The sequence below is a fragment of the Magnolia sinica genome, chromosome 2, assembly GCF_029962835.1.
Source record: "Magnolia sinica isolate HGM2019 chromosome 2, MsV1, whole genome shotgun sequence".
Classification (NCBI taxonomy): domain Eukaryota; kingdom Viridiplantae; phylum Streptophyta; class Magnoliopsida; order Magnoliales; family Magnoliaceae; genus Magnolia; species Magnolia sinica.
In genome coordinates this window covers 65,539,677-65,562,420 of record NC_080574.1, presented here as the reverse complement: position 1 = coordinate 65,562,420, position 22,744 = coordinate 65,539,677, and the positions used below count along the sequence as shown (strand labels likewise).

Below are 22,744 nucleotides of genomic sequence, written 5' to 3'. Positions count from 1 at the left end.
ATAATCACTTGGCTAATCATGTATTAGAATATGATGTTGCGATTTGGCATTGGAGTCGCTTGTGAAGGAGTGTTGACATTTACAAAATAGCCGTTGAAGTTGAAAGTGCTAACCCTAAGTATTGTCAAATTTTGGTGTGTCAAACTAATTCAAGTTTGTATCTTGATTTGTATCATGCTTATGCATCTGTTCACATTGAATCTTCGACGTTTGTTCTGTTCGTGCTAAATTTATCTTGCTGATATTTACGACAAACTTACCGAGATCTTCAAACTGGAAGAAAGTGAAGACTTAGTTTTTAAGAACATTGCGGTTCAAGATCTAGAACCAGAAAAGTTCAAGAACTTAAGACCTAATTGAAGACTTTGTTCGATATGTCGAGTTCAAGCTTCAAAGAGCCTAAGAATTAAAGTTACCGAAGTGATCGATAGTTTGATGGTTCATATGTTCTATCTCACAAGTAAGGTATGATTGACCTAAATTGACCTTAGATCATGATTAGATCATTTCATACTTTCGGTCGGTCATTTTGGTCATTTTATAAGTGTAAAATTTTATTCTTTCGACTAGCCCTAGCACTGGCTCGACCAGTCCTAGAATTTCCTCGACCAGTCTAAGATTTGTTATGAATTTTTAAAAATTTTCTGTTGGTTTACGACCAATCCTGAAAATTGCTCGACCAGTTATGTGAATAGTACTCGACCAGTCGTGCAGTGCTCGACTCATTTTCCAGCAAGTAATTTGGACTCACTCGACCAGTCGTGAGGTGTCCACGGCCAGTCGAGCAGGCTACTCGACCAGTCATGGGACCCACAAGGCCAGTCGTGCAACTAAAAAATCTTATTGCGCTAGAATTTTTGAAAATCTGTTTGGATAAGGCCAGTCATAGCTATTTAAAGGCCAGTCGTGCGAACCGATTTTTCACCTATAAATAGTGCTCGAATTTCAGTGTTTTCTATTCAATTCTTATCATTCTTAAGCAATCACTCTAAGATTATTTTGAGTACATTTTAGGCTATTTTATGCATATTTAAGATTATTTAAAGTAGCTCTTGTATTTTGATTTTGATTCTCTATTCCAGTCTTAAATTAAAAAGAGATATTTGATTTACCCTTTCATGAGATCAAAATCAAAGCAAAGCCCTTGCTGATTTAATTAAAAATCATCTAGACTTAGAACCCTATACACTTATGAGACTGAATGTTGAACATCTACATCGTCATCAAGTTGGTTCTACAGGGCTGCTTCAGAATTGCCATACAGATAAGTATTTTACTTTTTTTGTAATTCAATTTCTTTTTGGTTTGTGAGATTGTTCCAGAAAATCTCCATTTGTGATTTGTCTGAGGTGATCCAGAAAACTCAGAGCGTGGGGTTTTTTAAATTATATAAACCCACTTGAAAGACACAATTATGAAGGTTTTAGGTGAACCTTGAAAAACCTATTTTGGATTAGTGAATGCTAATATCCCGAGGGAGTGAATATTAGGAATGGAGTAGTTGTGTGGCTGTTGTTTAACAGTTGGCGTACACACAAGCGAATCACTATAATTCTTTGTGTTTGGTGGATGTGTGGTTTATTTCTTTATCTTTTATGGTTTAAGGTTGTGGGATGTATTTGTGGATGTAAATGTTGTAATCTTTACATTTCAGCATTGTGTGGTGAATGTTGTAATAGATTAGTTTCTATTTCTTTCATATCCTCTTGAGTTTGAGTTTTTGATACTCACCCACGTTCTAGTAAGGTTGTCCTGCCATAAACCATTGGTTTTTGGTGTTAGGTTGTCCTTAGAACCAAGTTTGTATCAACCTCTCAATACTTGATTTTTGAGGTTGTTATTTCCTTTGGTTAATTGCATTTATTTGGCTATCTTGTTGTTTTTATTCCATTTATTGTTTTTATTTAGCATAGTCTTATTCACCCCCCACCCCTCTAGGGCATTTTGCTCGGCCTTTTCAGAAGTCGTTTGTGAGGGAGTGTTAGATTGTAAGGAGCATACATCATTTCATCATAACATTAGTACACTTACCAAATAGATTAGAAACTGCTTGTTTGTTATGCCATTATTATGTGCACTTGGTTGTGTTGATAACATGTGTAACTTCTTAGTATCTGTGTGTTAAAGGTAACATGCTTGAGTGTATTCTTATATGTATGAATATGTATTTGTTGTGAATATGTTATTCCCAAAAATGTCCTGAGTAACAATCTTGGGAGTATTTCTTCACTATGTTGATATTTAACACTTTCGAATCGCGTTACTCTGATTATTCGTGTGTGGAATGAACATGAATCTGAACAAAGTCACACGTGCATTTCATTTGGTTCACACCGAGAACTCGAGACTGGGGTATCTATACTCAGGTGTCGATTTTCGAGGTGTGACACCTGCATGTGTGGTTCATGGCATAGATTTGGGCTCATGGCATAGTCCCTGAACAACTAAATTCATATGTCCCCTTAAAAGGGCATAAACTCTATGTAAAATCTATATCTTATAAATCCAAAATTTTCTTCTTGCCTATCAAATGTAGGACACACCACTACAAGACAAAATGCCTTTGTTGCTTTTTTTAAAAAATTCCGAGAAAAATTTTCAAATCATTTAAAATTATTTATTTATTTATTTTGAATCATCATAATACAACCCATACAAAGTTCAAGTGGACCAAATCATAAGAATCCGTGGGGACTAAACTCTTACTATTGAAATATTCTTTGCGAAAAAAATAAAGATTTAAGGCCTGTTTGTTAAATCCGAAATCCGAAGTCTGAATCTAAAATCTGAATTTGAAGTCAGAAAACTAATAGTGAATTTAAAAGAACTTGTTTGTTAACTAACATCTGAAATGTTTGAAATATATTAATTTGACACATTTACCCATATGAAACAATTATGATTGAATCCCTATCTTTAAAAACTCCATGAATTTCATTGAAATGTTTATTTGCCATCCAATCTATTGAAAATGTCACAAACAACTGGATAGAGAGGTGACACAAATATCAACATGATCCAAAGCTTTTGTGGCCCAAATTTTTTTTAAAATGGTCAATCACCACTGTTTCCTATAGAAGGGTCCATCTAAGATTTGAAGCTAATTTATTTTTTAGATCATGCCATAAAATAAGCTTTCAATATAGATGAACGGTATGAATGTAGTCACATATATCACGGTAGGCCTTAGGTGTGAGCCGGATTTCATGGGAAAACCTTTCCTAGGAAGTCCACCACTAGAAATCTAAGTGGGGCCCACCGTGATGTTTGTGTGAAATCCACCTCGTCCATCCATTTCGTGAGATCATTCTAGGACAAAGTGCTAAAAATGAGTCGTATCCAATACTCAAATGGGCCGAAAATGTGAGGATTGGACACCCATAATTAAAATATTCGTGGGGCCACAGAAGTTTTTAATCATGTTAATATTTGTGGTTTGAATTCATCTCACTACGAATGTTAGTATGAATGGTATTGATGGCATGTAAACATCACTGTTGACCCTGGGGAGGTTTCAATAATAATAACTTTCCTACCCACCTTTTCCTTTAATGCGACCCACTTAAGTCTTATATCCTCCTCTTTTTCTGTCTGGAGTCTTAAAATGATCTCAAAACACAGATGGACAGATTAGATTTATTGCAAACATAACGTGGGCTCCACTTAAGATTCCAACGCAGGAACTTTTTGCTAAAGGCATTTGCACATAATTTGCACCCCAAATTTAGGAGTACTACCCCACCGATATCTACCTAAATATGGATAATTAAAGGTTTTGTGAGGCCTACCATGATATATATGTTTTATCCATACCGTCCATTCATTTTTTTGTATTATTTTAGAAATTAAGAAAAAAAAAGAGGCAAATATAAGGCTTAAGTGGGCCACACTACAAGAAACTGTGGGAATTGAGTGCTTATCATTAAAAACTTCTTGGGACCACATAAGGCTCTGATCAAGCTGATTGTTGTGTTTTCCTTTTATCTAGGTCTGTGTAACCTTATAAAGAGATTTGATAGCAAATAAACTTCACGGTGGACATCAGGAAGGTTTTTACTATAGTCATTCTTGTCCCACTACTTTATGTGGTGTAGTTGACTTGAGCTTTGGATATGCATCTTTTTTCAAATCATGCTTTAGAATGAAATAGAAAAGTTTATAGACGGTGTGAATCTAACACATAAATCATAGTGGGATCAGAGAAGTGCCCCACGTTAAAAGTTAGGATGTGTATAATGTAAGAAAGAAAATCTTTCTCACAAAAGACAATTTTAGATTTAAAAATAAGAATCAAAGGGCACATTTTTGGTTCCCCATTAAACTAGACTCGTATCCCCGGAAAATTTTTAGCATAAAATGGTAGAGTGCTTTCCTTCCTCCACGTTAACAAACACCACTAGACTTGAAACATTTTCCAAATTCAGTGATAAGTGCAACAATTCAGCGTTAACAAATTAGCCTTAGATTAAGTGGATATTTGTGTCGGTGTGAACATCACCGTGGACCCGCCCTAGGCAGGTTTCAACGGTGGGCATCATTGCCCTCTCTGTTTTCCGTAGTATGGTCCACTTAAGCTTTCGATCTGCCTCAGTTCTGAGCTCATGTCTTAAACTGAGCTTTAAAAAATGGATCAACGGAGCAGATAAAACACATTCATCACGTTAGGGCCCACGGGGCTTTTGCACCAGCTAGCGGGTTGATGTTGGGTTCACCAGCCAAACCGCGTCCATATAAACGAGGCTCTCGCCTCGCCGCGCAGTTTCTATTCGATTCCATGGCGAGCAGCGACTGCAGTGAGGCAGCAGCAGCGGCAGCCTCTCCATCCACACTCCAAAATCCATCCAACGGTCACCATTTCATCTCCCTCCAAAACGACAACAAAGAAGAAGAAGAAGAGGAGGAGCAACGTCGACTGCTCGTACCGGATCCGGTGCATCTCCCTCTCTCTCCCCCCTCTGCTATCGACTCCAACTTCGTCTCCTTCTTCGCTCCTGGTATTTCGTTCTTACGAAACCCAATAATACCTCCACCAATTTTGAAAAACTACTCGAAAGATTTCTATCAGTTTTCTTCTTCTGATATTTATCATCTTCCCTTTCCAATACAACGAGTTTGCAGATTTTCTTAAGCCCGGTCACGATCAGTACGTCTATCGCCATGCCAATGGGTAATTTTGGAATATGAATACACATATATAAATGATTTCTTCTTCTTGTGCATGTCACTGTCGTGTGTGAGGTCCGGAATACCGGTTTGATTGTTGGGTGGATCGTACCTTGGTGAGCTATATAGTGTAAATTGTACCAATCGAACAATCCTAACCATTCAGTTGAAGATAGGAAATGGATGGTGTGAATAAAAAATAATGACAAGTGCTTTTCTTTCATAAGAAAATTCCTCCAACTGAATAGTTTTGGTATGTCTGGCTGGAGTGCTTTTTCAGCTGTGGGCCCCATCAAAGATTAGGTCATACCTGATGGTCAGTTTCAATCTTGTACATGTTTGTCATGTGTATGCGAATTAACTCAATTAAAAACTTGAGTAAAATAGCTGACGGGTGAATATTATAGATTTTTTCAAGAGGAAATGATCTTTAAATTGTAATTACCTTCCTTAGTATTCTGAGTCTTCTGATGAGCCAAGTAGTCCTTAAATTGGCAGTTAAATTCTTTTCAAGTCTAACTTGAAAGTAGCATAATCACAATTTGACTAGTTTTAGGGTGAAACCCACTAGGGGAGATTGAAGAAGTGATTCACAAAATGTGCAAATATGGCTTATGGCTGTGAGATCTGGGCCAGTCATCACGTGGTGTCTACTATGAACATGCCCTGTCTTGAAAGTTAGGTTGGTCTACTCATTAGTTATAATATGAACTGCATGTGTTGTTTGAATATAGATTGTTGTGATACAAATCTCACACCTAGTAAATGGTCCCAGTGTATTACATGTGAGCCACCCCGGCATGTGTGTGGCATATTGCCTCTTCACTTCTCACTTGAGTCCTTAGTTTCACATGGTAGGAGCAATAGGGGGAGCAAGGAATCAACAAATTTTGAGAACTTAGAAGTTTAAAACATCTAGGAATCATCTGTACCGTATATATTATTATGCAAGTTACATTCAATGTTGTCAAAATCATTATCGTATCGTAAAATGTAATGAGGGTTGAATTGTATTGAATTGCAAATCGTAAGATTTTTTCTGATTTACGTATAAAAAAAACACATGAAAAGACATAAGTAAATCAGAAAAGATTAAAAACTCATCAATCATCCATTTACCATCAACATGTACCAAAAAAGTAACACATCATGATATTATCAATTGAGAAAATGTATATGGTATACATATCATGATAGTAAATGTTTTGTCTTTTTCTTTTGTTGTCTTTTGTTTTCTTTTGAAAATTTACCTTTCAAGAGTCCTTTAAAATCTTATTCTTTCGTACCTTTCTTGTGTAAAATCATGTTAGGAAAAAAGGCATAAATGGCATTTGATTCCATTGTGAATAAAAAGATATCTTGATTTATTTGTTTTGGGTTTTTGAATACCAAAATCCCCAAATCTCCTCTCTCTCTCTCTCTCTCTCTCTCTCTCTCTCTCTCTCAAAAGAAAAAAATTAAGGATATTTTTAATAGGGGGGAGAGCCTTATTCATATTTCATGAGCAAAATGGTACAAAGAAAAAGAAACAAATTGAATAAAAAAATATTAAAAAATTGATTTTAAAGTTTTTTGGGCGCATTTACGCAGTCCAAGATTATGTTACGATTCGTACGATTCAATATGATTATTGTTTGATTTGTACGATAATCGTACGATTATTTAGGATTTACAATTTGGGTGTACAATTCAAATCGTACTCCCATACAATGCGATATGAATTGTACAATTTTGATAACATTGGTTACATCACATACACACACATTAATTATAAAATGAATACATTGGGTTCAAGCCTGTAGCTCGATGGTAGGCAGTGCATGTTCCAACATCGAGGTCTCGAGGTTGAGCCCATCTTACCTATAAGAGAAAAAAGTGAGTACATTGTGATTCTAATTATAAAAAGGTGAGTATCATAAAAAATTAGTTGTTTTTTTTTTTTGGAAATCTTTGTAAACAAATTATTAGTATTAAAATTCTTGACATAAATGTTATATCAATGGTTATTCTTTTTTTTTTTTTAGTGACAAAACAATGACCCCCCATGTGTATGGGAGATAAAAAAACAATATATTCCTTCTTCAAAAGAAAACGAAGGGAATATAGTTTCTCTGTGTTTGAAGCACGAATCGCTAGAGGGAGAATCACGTTCCTATAAGAATCCAAACTGGAATTGCGAATTTGCAATTTAAAGAGGAAGCGTCAGATGACATAGACGAATCTAGCAACTAAGCTTGAATAAGATTAGCTCTTCTCTTCCAATTTAAAGGCAAGATCTCAATATGATTACTAAGGAAGGTAACCACAATTTGGTCTCCTCCACTTCATTGAACCATTATTGCAATCTAGTTAAATAGGCGATACAAACACATCCTTTTCCTCATCAACTTCTTAGTCTTCATTATTTACAAAGGTTTTTTTTTTTCCTTTTCCATTTTAGGCTATGCATAATTGGATTGGCTCCAACACATATTGCCCTAGCCGAGAAAGGAGTTACAACTGTTGACTTCAATGTAGGGAAGTCTGATCGAAGCGACTACAAAGTCACAGGAAAGCGTAAAAAGGTAAAGGAAAACAGTAGTAATTGCTGTAATTTTACAATTAAATCTTAATTTTGTGAAGTATTTGGAACAAGGTATTCCATATTGGTAACGGTGGCCGTAACGGTCACCACCATTACCGATACGAGGGCGTAACGACCGTTACGACCCCCGTAACGGTTGAAAATTTTCTTTTGCTTGGAAAATTCTGAAAAAATCTCTAGAAAAATCAAGAATAATGTAAATATTTCAAATATATATTCATTTTTTAGTTTTGAACATGTTTATGGTAATATAACGGTCCATTCTTTAGTGAGAGTGTTGTATCGGGCTGTCTAGTGAATTATTTAATATGATTGTCTCTAATGTTTACACATCACAATCAAGCATTAGAACTAGAAATCAGAAAAAGGCATAAATACTCTTTTTTCAATTTTTTGAAAAAAGGCCCTCAAAGATTATATTCGCTCCAATCACTCCAATCCACAATTTTAATGTTAAAAGCTATAGTAAGAGCAATTGAAATCTGTTGTAAAAAGATATAGGAGAGTGTTTGGAATGAGAAAATTGAAAAAGAGGAAATAAATGAATTTAAATAGAAAAAAAAGTGATTGCTTTTCGACCGTTACGGGAGTTACGGTCGTTATGCCCTGTAACGACCTTTACGGCCACCGTAACGGCCGATTCATTCTGAAAAAACTAAGTGCCCCTTTTCACCCCCGTATCGTGTAACGGTCATGGCTGTTACCTATACATATCGGCCTTTATGAGTGTATCGTAATGGATACAGAACACCTTGATTTGGAATGCGGCTCTAGTAGGAATATTTATAGAAGTGATTCTCAACAGACTCCCAAAGTGATTGTTGTGTTGTCTTGGCCCTATTACTTAAATTGTTGGGGGATGTTTCCAATCGAATTAGAGGTGGGTGGGTGCATTAGAGAAGTGCCTCTAAAGTGCTGCAGAGGGAGCAAATGGGTCGGGTCGAGTCAGTTTGGGTTGGTTTAGGTCAAGGGGAGTTCAAGATGTGACTTGTTTGATACTCAGTGTTTTGACAAGAAACGAATGCGTTTGGTTTGGGGATTTATCGTTCAATAATAACAAAGAAAGAATGAGAGAAGGATCATCACAAAGTATTTTATTGATTTTGAGTTCGTTTACATCCTCATGTTTCTCTTGATTCTGAAACAAAGCATAATGAACTATCACAATGAAGTAATTCAATAGCAATTTTGGCAATATTTTGGCATATTTTATATCCATCTCAATGAGAAAAGTGTTGTGCGGGCCGGAACATCTTCCATTCCCTCTTCTAGTTCGTCTAGAATGGTAGTCTTTGTGAAATAACAACTGTATTTAAGGAAGATCATAGAAAACTGTTATCTGATAAAACTCAGAAAATCTGACAGAATATGGACCACATAGACTGTCTGCGCGCAACACTTGTTGCGCGGGCCGTGTTGCGCAGAATGGCACAACAGGATAGTATTGTGCGGGCCAGCGCAACACTGTCTTCTTTCTTCTTCTTCTCCAAGTACCTGTCAAGGATACTCAGAGGTCTTCTTCTTCTTAGGAGCTTTGACACCTCTTTGAAACTTCTCTTGCTCCAAATGAGAGAGGGAGGGGGTATTTATAGGCTTTCCCATGTGTGAAGCCTCGAATAATGTGCCATGGGCCCCTTTTTGCATAACAAACAAACACAACAAATCTGCATAATAGGTCTGTTGTTGTGAGGATTAGCGCAAGAGGGTCATTCGTTGCGCGAGTTCACGCAATAGGGTCGTTTGTTGCGCGGGTCCGCGCAACAGGGTCATTCGTTGTGCGGGTCCACGCAACAGGGTCATTCGTTGTGCTGGTCCACGCAATAGGGTCATTCTGCGCGCAATTGCACTCTGGGAGGCCATTCTGCACAACTGCACTTTGCGAAGTCTGTTTCTGCACAACTGTACTCTAGGAGTCTGTTTCTGCACAACTGCACTCTGGGGGTCTGTTTCTGCAGTAACAGGGACTAGAAAGTCTGAAAATGCATTTTTTGTGCACTAACACTTAGGTCTAGGTTTCAAGTTTCATTCCCAAACTTGAGGCATTGATATTTGGGTCAAGTTCAATTCAAGATAAACTGAACTTGGCCAGGTTTATTAAAAGGATTCATACCCAACCCATTTATCCATGGTCAGGTAATGTCAGGTATGAGTTAGGTTCACCTAATCTCTGGTTCCCTATTTAATGTAGACTTCTTAGTGAGCACCTTGCCACATGTTTTACTTATTTATTTATTTGTTTAATTCTAATTAACCAGCTATATTTCTTGTTTAAAGGATTTAAATGGGTTTTCCAAGTTCGGTTCGAGCTATTGCCCATCTTTGGGGGTTCAAACATGATCCATCCATTTAAAAGTTGAGTCAGAGGTCAGTATGGTCAAGTTGATTTTTAGAGGTTTTAGGATCCAACCCATTTACTACTTAGGGTGGTGATTTGGACCCAAAACCTGAACCACAGGTCTAAATTTAGAGACAGACCCATTTATTATCGAGTTGGGCTAGTGGTCTCCATCGAGTCAAGCCAACCCATTTACAACCTAATGCAAACTCTAATAGGGATTGCAAATATATCAAAGAAAAGAAGAAAGAGATTATGGGAAAGAACCCAATAATTTTCTAGTTGAATGCTAGAGACCACAAAAAACACCGTCTCCAAATCTTCTACCAAATAAAACTAAAGAAAGAAACATGAAAATTGAATTTTTATTCCATAATCATAACGATAATAATAATGCATACATCTCCATAACATAGCATTATATAGGCTTAAAAAAAAGAAGAAGAGAAACCCTAATTATGGAAAATGACTAAACTGCTCCTAAATCCCATCCCTACCATATGGACCTTTATGTAAATAGGTCATATCTCACCCAAACGGCCCCAAAAATGCATGATCTTGTGCTCATTCAAAATCTTACTCAGTAGCCTATCAAACAAGACCAATTTTGTGTCCTTTGGACATCGTTTGGTGCCCCAAAAGTGACCTGCCAAGAAAGTGACGAAAATATTAAAGAGAAATTATCAACTAAATCATGACTCAATCTCACTCTAAAGGCTAATCAAATAAATAAAACTTATGCAATTGATGACCATATGATGATCCCATAGGCCCCACAATTCAAGTTTTTCTTTTTGAATGATGCCCTACAATTTTAGTTGACCATTGATTCCATCCAATTGATCATCATACCGTTGATTTCGTCCATATCATCAACCAAGACAATTTGAATGGTAGGATTGATCGGTTCTTAGATAAACCAGCTTACATGGCCATTTGATTGCATCACAACCTTAGTTGTGTGATTGTTGCAAGAGAGTAGAGGATATCAAAGGATACATGTTACATGTACAAGATGGTTTTGGAGAGGAAATGGATGGGCAATGCTATTCTTGATTTTGCTATGGCATACAATCTATCTCTAGCAAACACATGCTTGAAAAAGAGAATGAAGATTCAAAATGGAATTTGAAAAGAGAGAAAACAATGGTATTTAGTGATAAATTAGTGGAAAAAGGAAATTGAAATGTTGAGGAAGATGGGGTGGGCGTAGAGATGGAAGAGAGGGAGTGAAATTAATAGGTGTTTGAAAAACAAGGTAGTGGAATTTGAAAAGAGAGAAAACAATGGTATTTAGTGATAAATTAGTGGAAAAAGGAAATTGAAATGTTGAGGAAGAAGTTAATGTTATGTGGAATGAGATGACTGAATACATTGGGAAAATGGCTAAAGATGTTGGAGTATCTAGAGAGAAAAGCCACTCATATAAGGAAACTTGGTGGAGTGAGAGGTAGAAAAGGTTGTTAGTGATAAACGATCATGTTTCAAAGCCTGACAGTGGACTAGGAAAGAGGAAAATTTAGAAGAATATAGAAACAGTAAAAAGAATGCTATGAATGAGGCTAAACTTAAGGCATATGATGATCGTTGCAATAGATTGGGACGAGAATGTGAGGAGATGTATTCAAACTTGTAAAAATGAAAGAGGAATAGTAGGAACCTAGATCATGTTAGATGCATTAAGAGCAATGACCAAAGGGTATTGATTAAGGATGATGGGATCAATAAAAGTGGAGACAATATTTGTAGAACATGTTGAATGATGATCACTTTGAGAGCTCAGTGATAAAAGGAATCATAAGCTAAAATGAGGTTGGAGGCTATAGATATTTTTGTAGGATTAGGATATCTGAATTGAAAGAAATTTTGAGAAAGTCGAAGATGGGAAAGGCCCTTGGACGAAATGGTATATTGGTAAGGGTTTGGAAGTGGACGAGAAATATTGGTTTCTTTTGGTTGATAGAGTTGTCAAATAAGAGTCGACGATTGAAGAAAATGGCAGACGAATGGAGGAAATGTACTGTGATACCTATTTATAGGAATAAAGACATAGCATTGCACTAACTATTGTGGGATTGAACTTGTGAGTTATCCTAAGAAACTTTGGGAGATTGACCGGTGTTTATTGGAAGAGGTCCCGGTGTATGTCATTTATACATGGCATAGTTTTGATTGATGAATTGAGAAGGGGCTGAATGCAGAAATAGAACTATGGGGGGATGCTTTAGAATCGAAAGGTTTTAAAATTAGTTGGACTAAAACGAAGTATATGGAATGCAATTTTAGTAACACCAGGAGTGGAACTGAGGAATTAGGAAAGATGGTTGACCAACAAGCTTACCCCAAAATGACCTTTTTTGATATCTTGGTTGATAATTCAGGAGAGTGGAGAGATCGAGAAGGATGTTACTCATAGAATTAGAGTTAGGTGGATGAAGTGGAGATGTGCCTCTGGATTTTTATGGGATTGCCACATACCAATGAAAGTGAAGGGGAACTTTTATAGGATAGTTATTAGACCATCCATGCTTTATGCGACAAAATGTTGGGTCATCAAATTACATGTTCATAGGATGAGCATAGCTGAAATGAGGATGTTGAGATGGATGAGTGGCAAGACAAGGAAGGATAGTGTTAGAAATGAATGTATTTGAGGGTATTTAGGTGTAGCATCAAGTTAATAAGCTGAGGGAAAGTATGGTTTGATGGTTTGGCCACATGCAACAAAGACCGAGAACTGCACTAGTGAGGAGTGAGTTGGTTCATGTTGAAGGCCCTAAAAGGGCAAGGGGGAGGTAGTAAGAAAAGGCTTGATGACTTATGGTTTAGCTGAGGATATGGTCCTTGATAGAGTGAAATGGCATAAGAGAATCGTGTTCCTGACCTCAATTAGTTGGGTCAAGGCTTAGACAATGATGATTGTAAGATCACTGCATGACTATGAAACTTAAGAGAAAGTTTTAAAACAACTATCTGATTGGATTTATGCAGGTGGAGTATTGGTAGTTAAAAGGGAACATGCCATAGATTGAATGATGTAGAGATGAGGGAGTGAGTTAGAGGTGTTTGAAGACTAGTGAGGATAGAATTAACAATGAGGTTATCTAAAGCAGCCTAGGAGGGGTTCCAATAAGGATGATGGAGAGATGCCATTATGCCTATGAGTGAAACTGAATAATTCATGAGGTCAAATATATTACTCCATTGGCCTGAAAGCGGAACTAAAGTTTCTGCCTTAGTTGCCTACTCCACTTTGAATCATGCTTTGGACTCGTACGCTTGCTCCCATTCCTGTCTATATTTGAAAACATTTTGAAACAGATGGTTCTTTGCTCCCTCACCTGAATCTGTTGCTTTATGTTTCATGCAACTATAGTTTTCTGCGTGTATTTCTTTGAAATATACTTGAATCAAACATATCCCATAAAATGTACATATAGATGTACGTTTTATCTGAAGGAATAAACAATGTTTTTACATCTCTTGTTGTGAAATGTATGGCATTTGTACATTTTCTATTGTGTGGATCCTGATTCCAAAATGGCAATGCCTTGAAGTGGTTCCAGCATTTGTCAAACATTTATCTAAGTAGTACCATAAACGTTTTCATGCAGAATGCGCAGCACTTGGAACCCAACTCGGCTTTATGTAAAGTGTGTGCAAATGAAACTTTCTATGTCGTGAGGTTTGTGGTTGTTTACTTTGTTAATGATGCATCATGCATTATGATTTTAAATCAAGAGTCCAATGGTGGCTTTTGGCAGATGCTGTGTAAAAGGCTCCCTACTAGAAGTGAATGACAGACTTATTAAGCAACCTGGGCTGCTCAACTCCTCTGTAAGTAGTTTATTTAGTTCCTGGTATACAAATTATTTGAGATATGATGGGTAATTCAGTCTTGATTTTTGTTCTGCATCCATTAGTTAATCACCAAGTAATATCAGGTTTTTTCACAGAAATTTTGAAGCTCCAAACAGTTCTCCAGAGTTCAATTAAGAGTTGGAAGCAACAAACATGTTTTTTTAGGACCTAGCATAAGTTTTACTTGACACAATCAGCGTTTATAAGATTTTGTGGAGTTTATTCACTTTTATATTCCGAAATTACCTTTCTTTCTCTGCATGCAGGTTGACCTTGGTGTATTGATTCACAGATAAAAACAGAAAATGACATTGCTTTATTGACCTAATTTTGTTATTGATGCTCTGGATGTCCTATGAAATATTTATGATTTTTTTTTTCTTCAGTACTTTTACTTCCGAAGAGAAGTACCAAAAGATGCATGATACACTCCTAAACAACTGCTTCAAGTAGTACATAATCCCATATAAATAGGAGGCCTTACCAAACACTCTTTTACTTGGAAAGGCACAAGCATATTTTGCCTCTCCATTGCAAGAATATCATGAAACAGGATATTGAACAATTGACTAAGACTGGTTATTCTCTTCCACAACATCTTGAAGTCACAACTGGTGTCCCATCCCCTATGATGAATGATCACCGCCCTCAAATGTCAGCTAACTGGGAAAGTATAATATAAAGAGTGGCAAGTCATCTAGTAAAGCATTCTGTTTCACTAGAAACTCCAAAGCAGACTCTTTATGCCAACATCACTGCTACACTTATCTTTAAATGGGCACAATTTTCATGAGCGCAGGTTACACATAATCTACAATTTATGTTCTCCTTGCACAGGCTCTAAAATGAGGTCTAAAAGAATGAAAACTATATGAAAAGTTGCCTTCTGATGCTCTCATTTGACTTGTATCAGTTTTGGTCCTGACTGGGAAGATACATGGAACCAAAACTAACACCCCCGTCCTGACTCGGTCCAACTCATCCCAACTCCTCTAGAATCAGTCCAAGTCATAGCAGGTGATGTAGGACGGCCTAATCCAACCTTAAATGAACGTGGTATTTGAAAGGGGCAGATTTATGCAATCTTTAAAAACAAATAAAAAAAATTCAGCCTCATACATCATAAACATAAGAAAGAAATAAGGTTAATGCAACAATAATTATGGCCATCCATCATAAACACAAAGTATTGAATCTTAAAATCTGAATTTAATCGGATCCAGCGAAAGTAGGTCCGTCTAATGATTCAAGTGGATTTTCTAATCCAGAAAATAGGAATTTTTTGGATTGGGAAATCTGAAAAATTTAGAAACAAAATTGGTGGTTCTTCAAATTTAGGCTTTGGTTAATGGGTTTTGAAGAATGTCAAAATATGTAAATGTAGGGATGAAAATCTTTTAAAATCTAATGATTTAGATAAAAAGAAACAGGATCGGCTTCTAGATCTAAAGATTTTAGGACAAAAGGAAGAATGAGGTTAAAGAAAAGAGCACCTTGAGAAAAGAAGGAAAGAGAAGTAGAGGATGAGAAATCACTTCCCTGGGCCTCGCGCCCTCTTCCAATCACTGGAAGTCGAAGACGAAATCATTAGAAGCAAAAAACTCTATTTTTCTTTTATAAACATAACATGACATGCTTTAGGTTTAGGGCAACCCTTATAAATTCATAATTACATGAAATTACCAAAATCCCCCTACTAAAAAAAGTTTCAAAATGAGGACGACGTGAGGAATGAGGACGAGATATATGAAATGGAGGACGACATGAGGAATGAGGACGAGACACGGAATGAGGAGAGAGAGAACACCTCGGATAATCAACATCGACGAGACCTGCAACGACGAGACTCAGAAGCTAGGGAAGAAGCTATTGCTAGTGTACCTAAGGATAAGAGCGTGGGGGAACCAGCAGATCTACATCAGCTAAAACCGATCGGTGACCTCAGGGGAATGGATTGAAGTCGAGAGAAGAAAAAGGAAACGCCCAGTTTCAGATAAAAAAGACAGTTTTCAAGCTACCCAACCCTATTCGTCAAAGGATATCCGATTGGATGGCTCCCTATCAACATTGCAAGAGTGTTCGGTAGGGCTGGAGTAGTCATGGACATTGTTATGCCTAGGGACGCTGTCTCTGGGCAATACAGAGGATTTGCGCTAGTCAGGATGAGCTTCAAGGAAGAACTATCCAGAGCAGTGTTTATGCTTCACGGCGAACGTTTTAGAGGGATTCCCCTTCTGGTTCAAAGAGCGAGATTTGGTCCAGATCGAACAGGAAGGAAAGTTAACCGCCCTTCACCCAAAAATTCCAAGACGGCTCTGCCGGTTAATCGCCAAAGCGATCCCCTTCCAGTTAATGGATCCTCATACAAGGATGCTTTAATCAATTCAGAAGCCTCTTCGAAGTTGATTCAGCCCCAAAATACTAAGCTGAGGACTAGTAATGGGGAGGTTGGGAAGAAGCAAGAAAAACCGAAGGTTTCAAACGATGCCTATATTTTGCGAATCAATCAAGAACGTGTAGAGCAATCAAAGAAAGATCTGCCGGACTCAGTTGTGATCAGTCCTAGAGAAGGGGTTTCCATTTCTCAAGTCAGGAACTGGATCGATAGTTGTTGTAGAATCTGACCTTCACAATATTCGATCAAACGCATAGGTTACAATGAGTTGTGGGTTAAGTTGTGCTCGGGTCTGAAACCGGACATTTTTATCATGGCAGGGGCGATACACACAGACGGTCCAATTTCAAGAGTGCGGAGCTGGGACGAGTTCTCTATTTTTGGATCGGAGGAGGTGTGGATCCTCATCTGGGGTATTCCTCTTGAATTCTGGTATGATGAGTTCTTCATTTCAGTGGCAAAACTACTAGGCTCACTCATCGAACTGGATCTCAAAACTAAGTTTGGCGAGGAGATGGTGGTTGCTAGAGTTCTCGTCCGCAGAAATAAAGGAGATCCTCTTCCGACACAAATCCATGTTTTTATGGATGACAGAGATTTCTCTCCCCTTACAGAGGGAAGAGAAGCATATTCCGATCCCCAGATGGGGCGATCTCTGGCATGCAAAGGAAATCTACTCCCCCCCTGTATCGGCCATTAGGGGTGCACACGGGTCGGTTCGGTCCGGTTCTGGGGTAAAACCAGAACTGAACTATTCCTAACAGTTCTGGGATTTTCGGAACCGGAACCGGACCGTTAGCACACTAGAACCGAACCAGAATTGGACCGTGAAAACTGGTTTGGTTCTGGATCGGTTCCACGGTTCTGGGTTTTTAGAAAATTCAACAAAAGAAAAAAAGGTGAAAAAAAAATCCAACAGCTAAAAACTCTTCAAATCATCAAATTACATCTTAAAACAGAAACTATACTATTATATTGATTTGAATATTTTTAGAAAATTCTTCCTAATCTCCTTCTCTACAAGCTATCAATTAAAAACATATGGAAGATACAAAATACAACTCCATTTTCTACTAAGAAAAAACTCCAATTCACCAAATTACATCCTAAAACAGCAAATCTACTATTCTATAGATTTGGGTGCGTTTAAAATTTAAAAAAACATTCTTCCTAATATTTTTCTCTATCAGCTGTCAATTAAAAATGTAAAAGAATAATGCAACTTTATTCTCTACTAAGTATTGGGAGTTGCACAAGGAGATTTCAGGCGAGCTGAGCAGGTATGGGGAGCTTCAAGATTACTGGCGAGAGAGAGAGAGAGAGAGAGAGAGAGAGAGAGAGAGAGAGAGAGATTGGGCAGGGGCAAGTGAAGAGACGGCGAGTGAGAGAGAGGGACGACCAGAGAGAGCCGCATGCGAGTTGTAGGGTGAGAGACGGCGAGAGAGGGAGACAGTGAGAGAATGAGAAAGAGATAGGGTATTTTTTGGTTTTAATCTTTAAGTTGGGATCAACGGTTTGGATCCAAGGTTCAGATCCACGGTTCTGGGCCACGGTTCAATGGATCGGTTCCACGGTTCGGTTCGGTTCTACATGTCCCTAAACCGGAACCGAACCGTATCCAACGGTTCTTGCAATTTTGGAATCGGAACTGGTGCTGTCTAGAACCGGACCAAACCAGACCGATCCAATGGTTCCGGTCCGGTTCCACGGTTCTACCGGTTAAATGTGCACCCCTATCGGCCATGGCCGCTGGAGCTGAGCACGAGGGAGTTCGGTTTCAGTGCTCCCGGGGAGTACTGGATCCTACCTCTGCTCCTTCACTTATTGCAATCAATGATTGTGCCAGCGAGCGGTCTTTTCGCTAGACGCGTGGCACGGAAGCTTCTTCCCATCGCTCTACTTTGGCTAGCGGTGAGACACGTGGCATAGAGCATCGCAATTAGACGGCGGAAAACACGCCACGCAACAGCCTCGATTCTGTCAATCTCAGGGTGTCAGATCGCAGCATCAGAGATCAGATGACAAGGATGCGTGGTGAACCCGACGTGGAAAGGAAAGGACCCGGACCCAATGGATCCAAAAGGGCCAAATTGGGTCCTGAAGGTATTGGGTCTTGGGTCGACTTATGCTTATCGGATCCTGCACCTTTCAACCTCAACTTATCCTTGAGTCGAACCCGATCGCAGACCGAAGGTTAGTTTCCCATCTTAACAGCCCGACTGACTCTTATGTCGTTATTTCAACTCCCTCAGGCAAGGCTCCCTCTCCAGTCAACCCCTCCCGAGTGCAGCATAATGTTTCTTCGGCTCCAACCTCTCTACAGATGAAGTCGAGGTCTATTCAGAACAAATACAATCATACCCTGCTGATCGATTCAACCCTCAGGAAGATCCCGGGTGCCGAAAGTTCTGAATTCGACCAAGGTTCATATTAGTCGGAAAACTCGCCTTCCCCAATGTCCCTGCCCTCTTCTCGTTTCTTCTTTATGCGACTGGACAGATCAAAGCCTTTTGGCACTTTTTCAAGAGGAACCAGATATTGAGGTTATAGTAGTCGAACCTCCGCAGATTCGTGATGGCTTTGTCCCGGCTCACGCAGAAGCTGCCACCAAGCTGATCGCAGACGACTCTAATAGAGCTAATTTGCTAGAAACAATTCAAAGAAAGAAGTGGATCAGAGATGCAATGGGCCACATTGGCAGATCTTTAGGCTTATCTTTCGGAGATTGTTCGGAGGACTTCATAGCCTTGTTCCACTGTGTGGAGTCTCGTGGCAGACCCCTCTCAGATACGAAATCGCCAAGAAGCCATCGCTCCAGATCCTGCATTAGCAGAGAACTGCAACATCTTGCGGATTGCCTAGGAATTTCAGATGATTTCACGGGAAGAGGTAGGTATCAGGGACTATGGGGAAGTTTAGTTCCCTAATGAAGTTTATTTCATGGAACGTTAGGGGAGTGGGGTCTAAACAGAAAGAAGGTTAATAAAAGACACATGTGATATGAATAATCCAGATGTCATTTGTTTTCAGGAAATGAAGATCAAAAGATTTGACGATAGGTTGATGGGTTCCCTCTGGAAGGCTAGAGATGCAAAATGGGTAGTCCTTGATTCTACTAGCAGTGCCAGAAGCATTCTGGTTGCTTGGAAATTGTCTCAGTGTTCACTCCTCAGCAATTGGGTTGGTTCCTTCTCGGTTTCGGTTAGGCTGCAGCACAATTCTTCGGGGTTTAACTACTTGTTCTCCTCAATTTATGGCCCTACTCAAGAAGCTTACAGGAATCAATTCTGGGATGAAGTTACTGCCTCTAAACAGATGTTTGCAAGGCCCTGCTGTATAGTGGGGGATTTCAACATTATCAGGTTTGTGGAAGAAAAGTCCCATGGGAACACGGTGACTCCAGCGATGGCATCCTTCTCTCGATGGATTGATGATCAGGAGTCAGTGGATCTCCCATTGCTTGGTTCCAGATTTTCTTGGTCCAATGGGAGAGCAAACCCCATCTTTTCCAGACTTGACAGGTTTCTTGTATCCCCTGATTGGCTAGAACTCTTCCCCTCTACCTCTCAATCTGTCCTTCCAAGAACCACGTCTAACCACTGCCCTCTCATCCTTGATGTTTAGGAGCAGAACTGGGGCTCCAAACCTTTTCGATTCGATTCTTCCTGCCTTAAAATTCAACGTCTTAGTCAGATGGTTTCTGATTGGTGGTCTGGGTTTTTGGTAGAAGGCTTTGCAGGTTTCAGGATTAGCTCTAAACGAAAACGGCTGAAGGAAGCTTTGAAGCAATGGTACCAGAGGGAATTTCAAATTAGGGAACAAGAATCAGATTCTCTATTATTTGAACTACTCAGCATTGACGTTCAGGCTGAAGTGGCTCCGATGTCTTCTGATACTCCGGCCAGAAGAATCCAGTTAATCCAATCTCTTGCTGGCAGGGCTATCGAAAAAGAAATATCCTGGAATAAAAAATCTTGGACAAAATGGATTAAAGAAGGTGACAGAAATACACATTATTTCCATAGCATTGCTAGTATGCATGCTAGGAATAATAAAATCAGCAGTATAGTTGTGAATGGGGTCCGGATGGAAGACAAACATCATTGCATACAAGATAGTAGCTTCCTACAGTGCTTTGCTTAAAGGAGAAGATTGGTGTAGGCCTACTTTGGATTTTCTTCAGTTAGATAGTATCTCGTCTATAGAGGCTGACATGTTAGAATGCCCCTTTTCAGTGGAAGAAGTAAAACAGGTGATAGATTCTCTCGGTGGTGATAAGGCTTCAGGCCCAGATGGTTTCCCCATTACCTTTTTCCAACACTTCTGGGAAGTGATTCAAAAAGACGTGATGGACTTCTTTTATGAATTCCACGGTAGAAGCATGATCTCAAAAGGCCTTGGGGCCTCCTTCATAGCTCTTATTCCTAAAGTGCCGAGGGCAGCCTCTCTCAAAGATTTCAGGCCGATTAGCTTATTGGGAGGTCCCTATAAAATTCTTGCAAAAGTTCTGGCGGCCTGATTAAGAAAGGTAATTGGGAAGATCATCTCAGGAAATCAATGTGCTTTCATCTCAGGTAGACAGATCGTGGATGCGGCCTCATTGCTAATGAATGCTTGGATTCTAGTCTTAGATCTGGTTCAATGAATATTATATGTAAGTTGGACATAGAAAAGGCCTATGATCATGTCAACTGGGGCTTTCTGTAGTATATGTTGAATCGGATGGGGTTTGGGGAAAAGTGGAGAGCTTGGATGGGCGAATGCATCGGGTCGGCTCACTTCTTTATCCTTCTCAACGGATCTCCAAAAGGTTTCTTCAAAAGCTCGAGAGGTCTAAGACAAGGAGATCCCCTTTCCCCCTTTCTATTTCTTATTGTAGGGGAGGCCTTATCTAGAATGCTACATAAAGGTCAACCAGAAGGTATTTTAAGTAGAATCAAAATTAAAGGTATGACCAGCCCAATCTCTCATATTCAATATGCGGACGACTTCTTAATCTTTTCCGATGCCAGTACAGACAAGGTGGATAACCTTCGTACCACAATCTGTTGCTTCGAGGCAGTTTTAGGCCTGAAAGTTAATATGGCGAAATCCAAGCTGTTCGGGATTAACATGGAGAGAGAGGAGATCAAAACTCTTGCGAAAGCTTTCGGTTGTTCCGCGGCCTTCTTCCCATCTTCCTTTGTGGGTCTCCCCTTGTGCATAGGTTCGCTGCCCAAAAGGCCGTGGGAGAAAGTCATTTCCAGATTTAAGAAATATCTTGCTAGATGGAAGTGTTGATATCTATCTTTAGGAGGACGCCTCACTCTAATTAAAGCAGCTTTTCCAATCTTCCGATATATTTTATTTCCCTCCTCAAATGTCCGATCTCGGTGTTGGCTATCCTTGAAAATTTAAGGCGGGAATTCCTTTGGCACGGCATGGAGGACAATAAGAAATTCCATCTTCTTAACTGGAAAGAGGTGTCTTCATATCTTTGATGGTGGAGCAAGGGTAAAAGACCTCAAGGCTATGAATAGAGACTTACTTGGCAAGTGGATTTGGAGACTAGGGGCGGAAGATGGGAGTTTCTGGAACACCATTATCAAGCATAAATATGGGAGATCAGCCGGTGGGTGGTGGACTAAAGACACATCCTCCTATAGGGCGTCGGCCATCTGGAAGGATGTCTTAAAGATGAAAAAGGAGGTGCTCACTGGCGTCGGCTTTGCCCTCGGTAATAGGGCAAATATTCGATTTTGGGAAGATATTTGGGTAGGGTACCTGCAGCTTAAAACTAGATTTCCAAACATATTCCTCATCGCTCCTGATAAGGAAATTAATGTGGCTGGTTGTTACACTATGACCGACGACAAGATAGTGTGGAATGTGATTTGTAGAAGGAATTTCCAAGATTGGGAGGTTAGCGAATTTGTTGATCTCCTAGATTGCATCTATGCTACTTTTCCTATCCAATCCGCCTTTGTCAGCATTATATGGAAACCGGAAAAATCCTGCAGATTCTCAGTTCGATCACTTTACAATTGGATACACATCAATCTGACCGCTTCTGATCTCAATCAGTCCTCCTACATCTGGAAATATGTTGCTCCCCCTAAAATGTTGCCTTTTGCTGGTTAGTTGGCAAAAAGAAAATCTTAACTGTAGACAATTTGAGGAGAAAAGGGATGATCATTCCTAACATTTGCTTATGCTATATGCGGGAAGAAGAAACAGTCGACCACCTTTTAGTGCATTGTCCTTTCATTTCCTCTATATGGACAGATTTCCTGCTTCGGTTCAAGATCAGCTGGTGTGTTCCTGTTGAGGCTAATCTTCTTCTTCAAGCGTAGCATGGTGTTCACATTGGAAAGGTTAGGACGACGATTTGGAGGATGGTGATTCTTGCTGTTTGGTGGTCAGTATG

At 39.1% G+C, this 22,744-nt stretch overlaps 1 protein-coding gene across 2 annotated transcripts in view; it reads left to right on the top strand.

The window, feature by feature from the left end:
• Positions 1 to 4,680: 4,680 nt before the first annotated feature.
• Positions 4,681 to 22,744, top strand: part of LOC131237167 (uncharacterized) — a 35,049-nt gene continuing 16,985 nt past the window's right edge. Inside the window, exons 1-5 of one of the 2 annotated variants that reach the window (XR_009167078.1) lie at positions 4,681 to 4,994; positions 5,119 to 5,167; positions 7,604 to 7,727; positions 13,697 to 13,767; positions 13,847 to 13,919. Coding sequence is in view for 1 of the 2 variants with exons in the window: in XM_058234837.1 (XP_058090820.1) it covers positions 4,700 to 4,994; positions 5,119 to 5,167; positions 7,604 to 7,727; positions 13,697 to 13,767; positions 13,847 to 13,919 (612 nt within the window). In the remaining variant the exon portion in view is untranslated. The remainder of the gene's footprint in view (positions 4,995 to 5,118; positions 5,168 to 7,603; positions 7,728 to 13,696; positions 13,768 to 13,846; positions 13,920 to 22,744) is intronic. The other variant, XM_058234837.1, reaches the window with a different exon arrangement.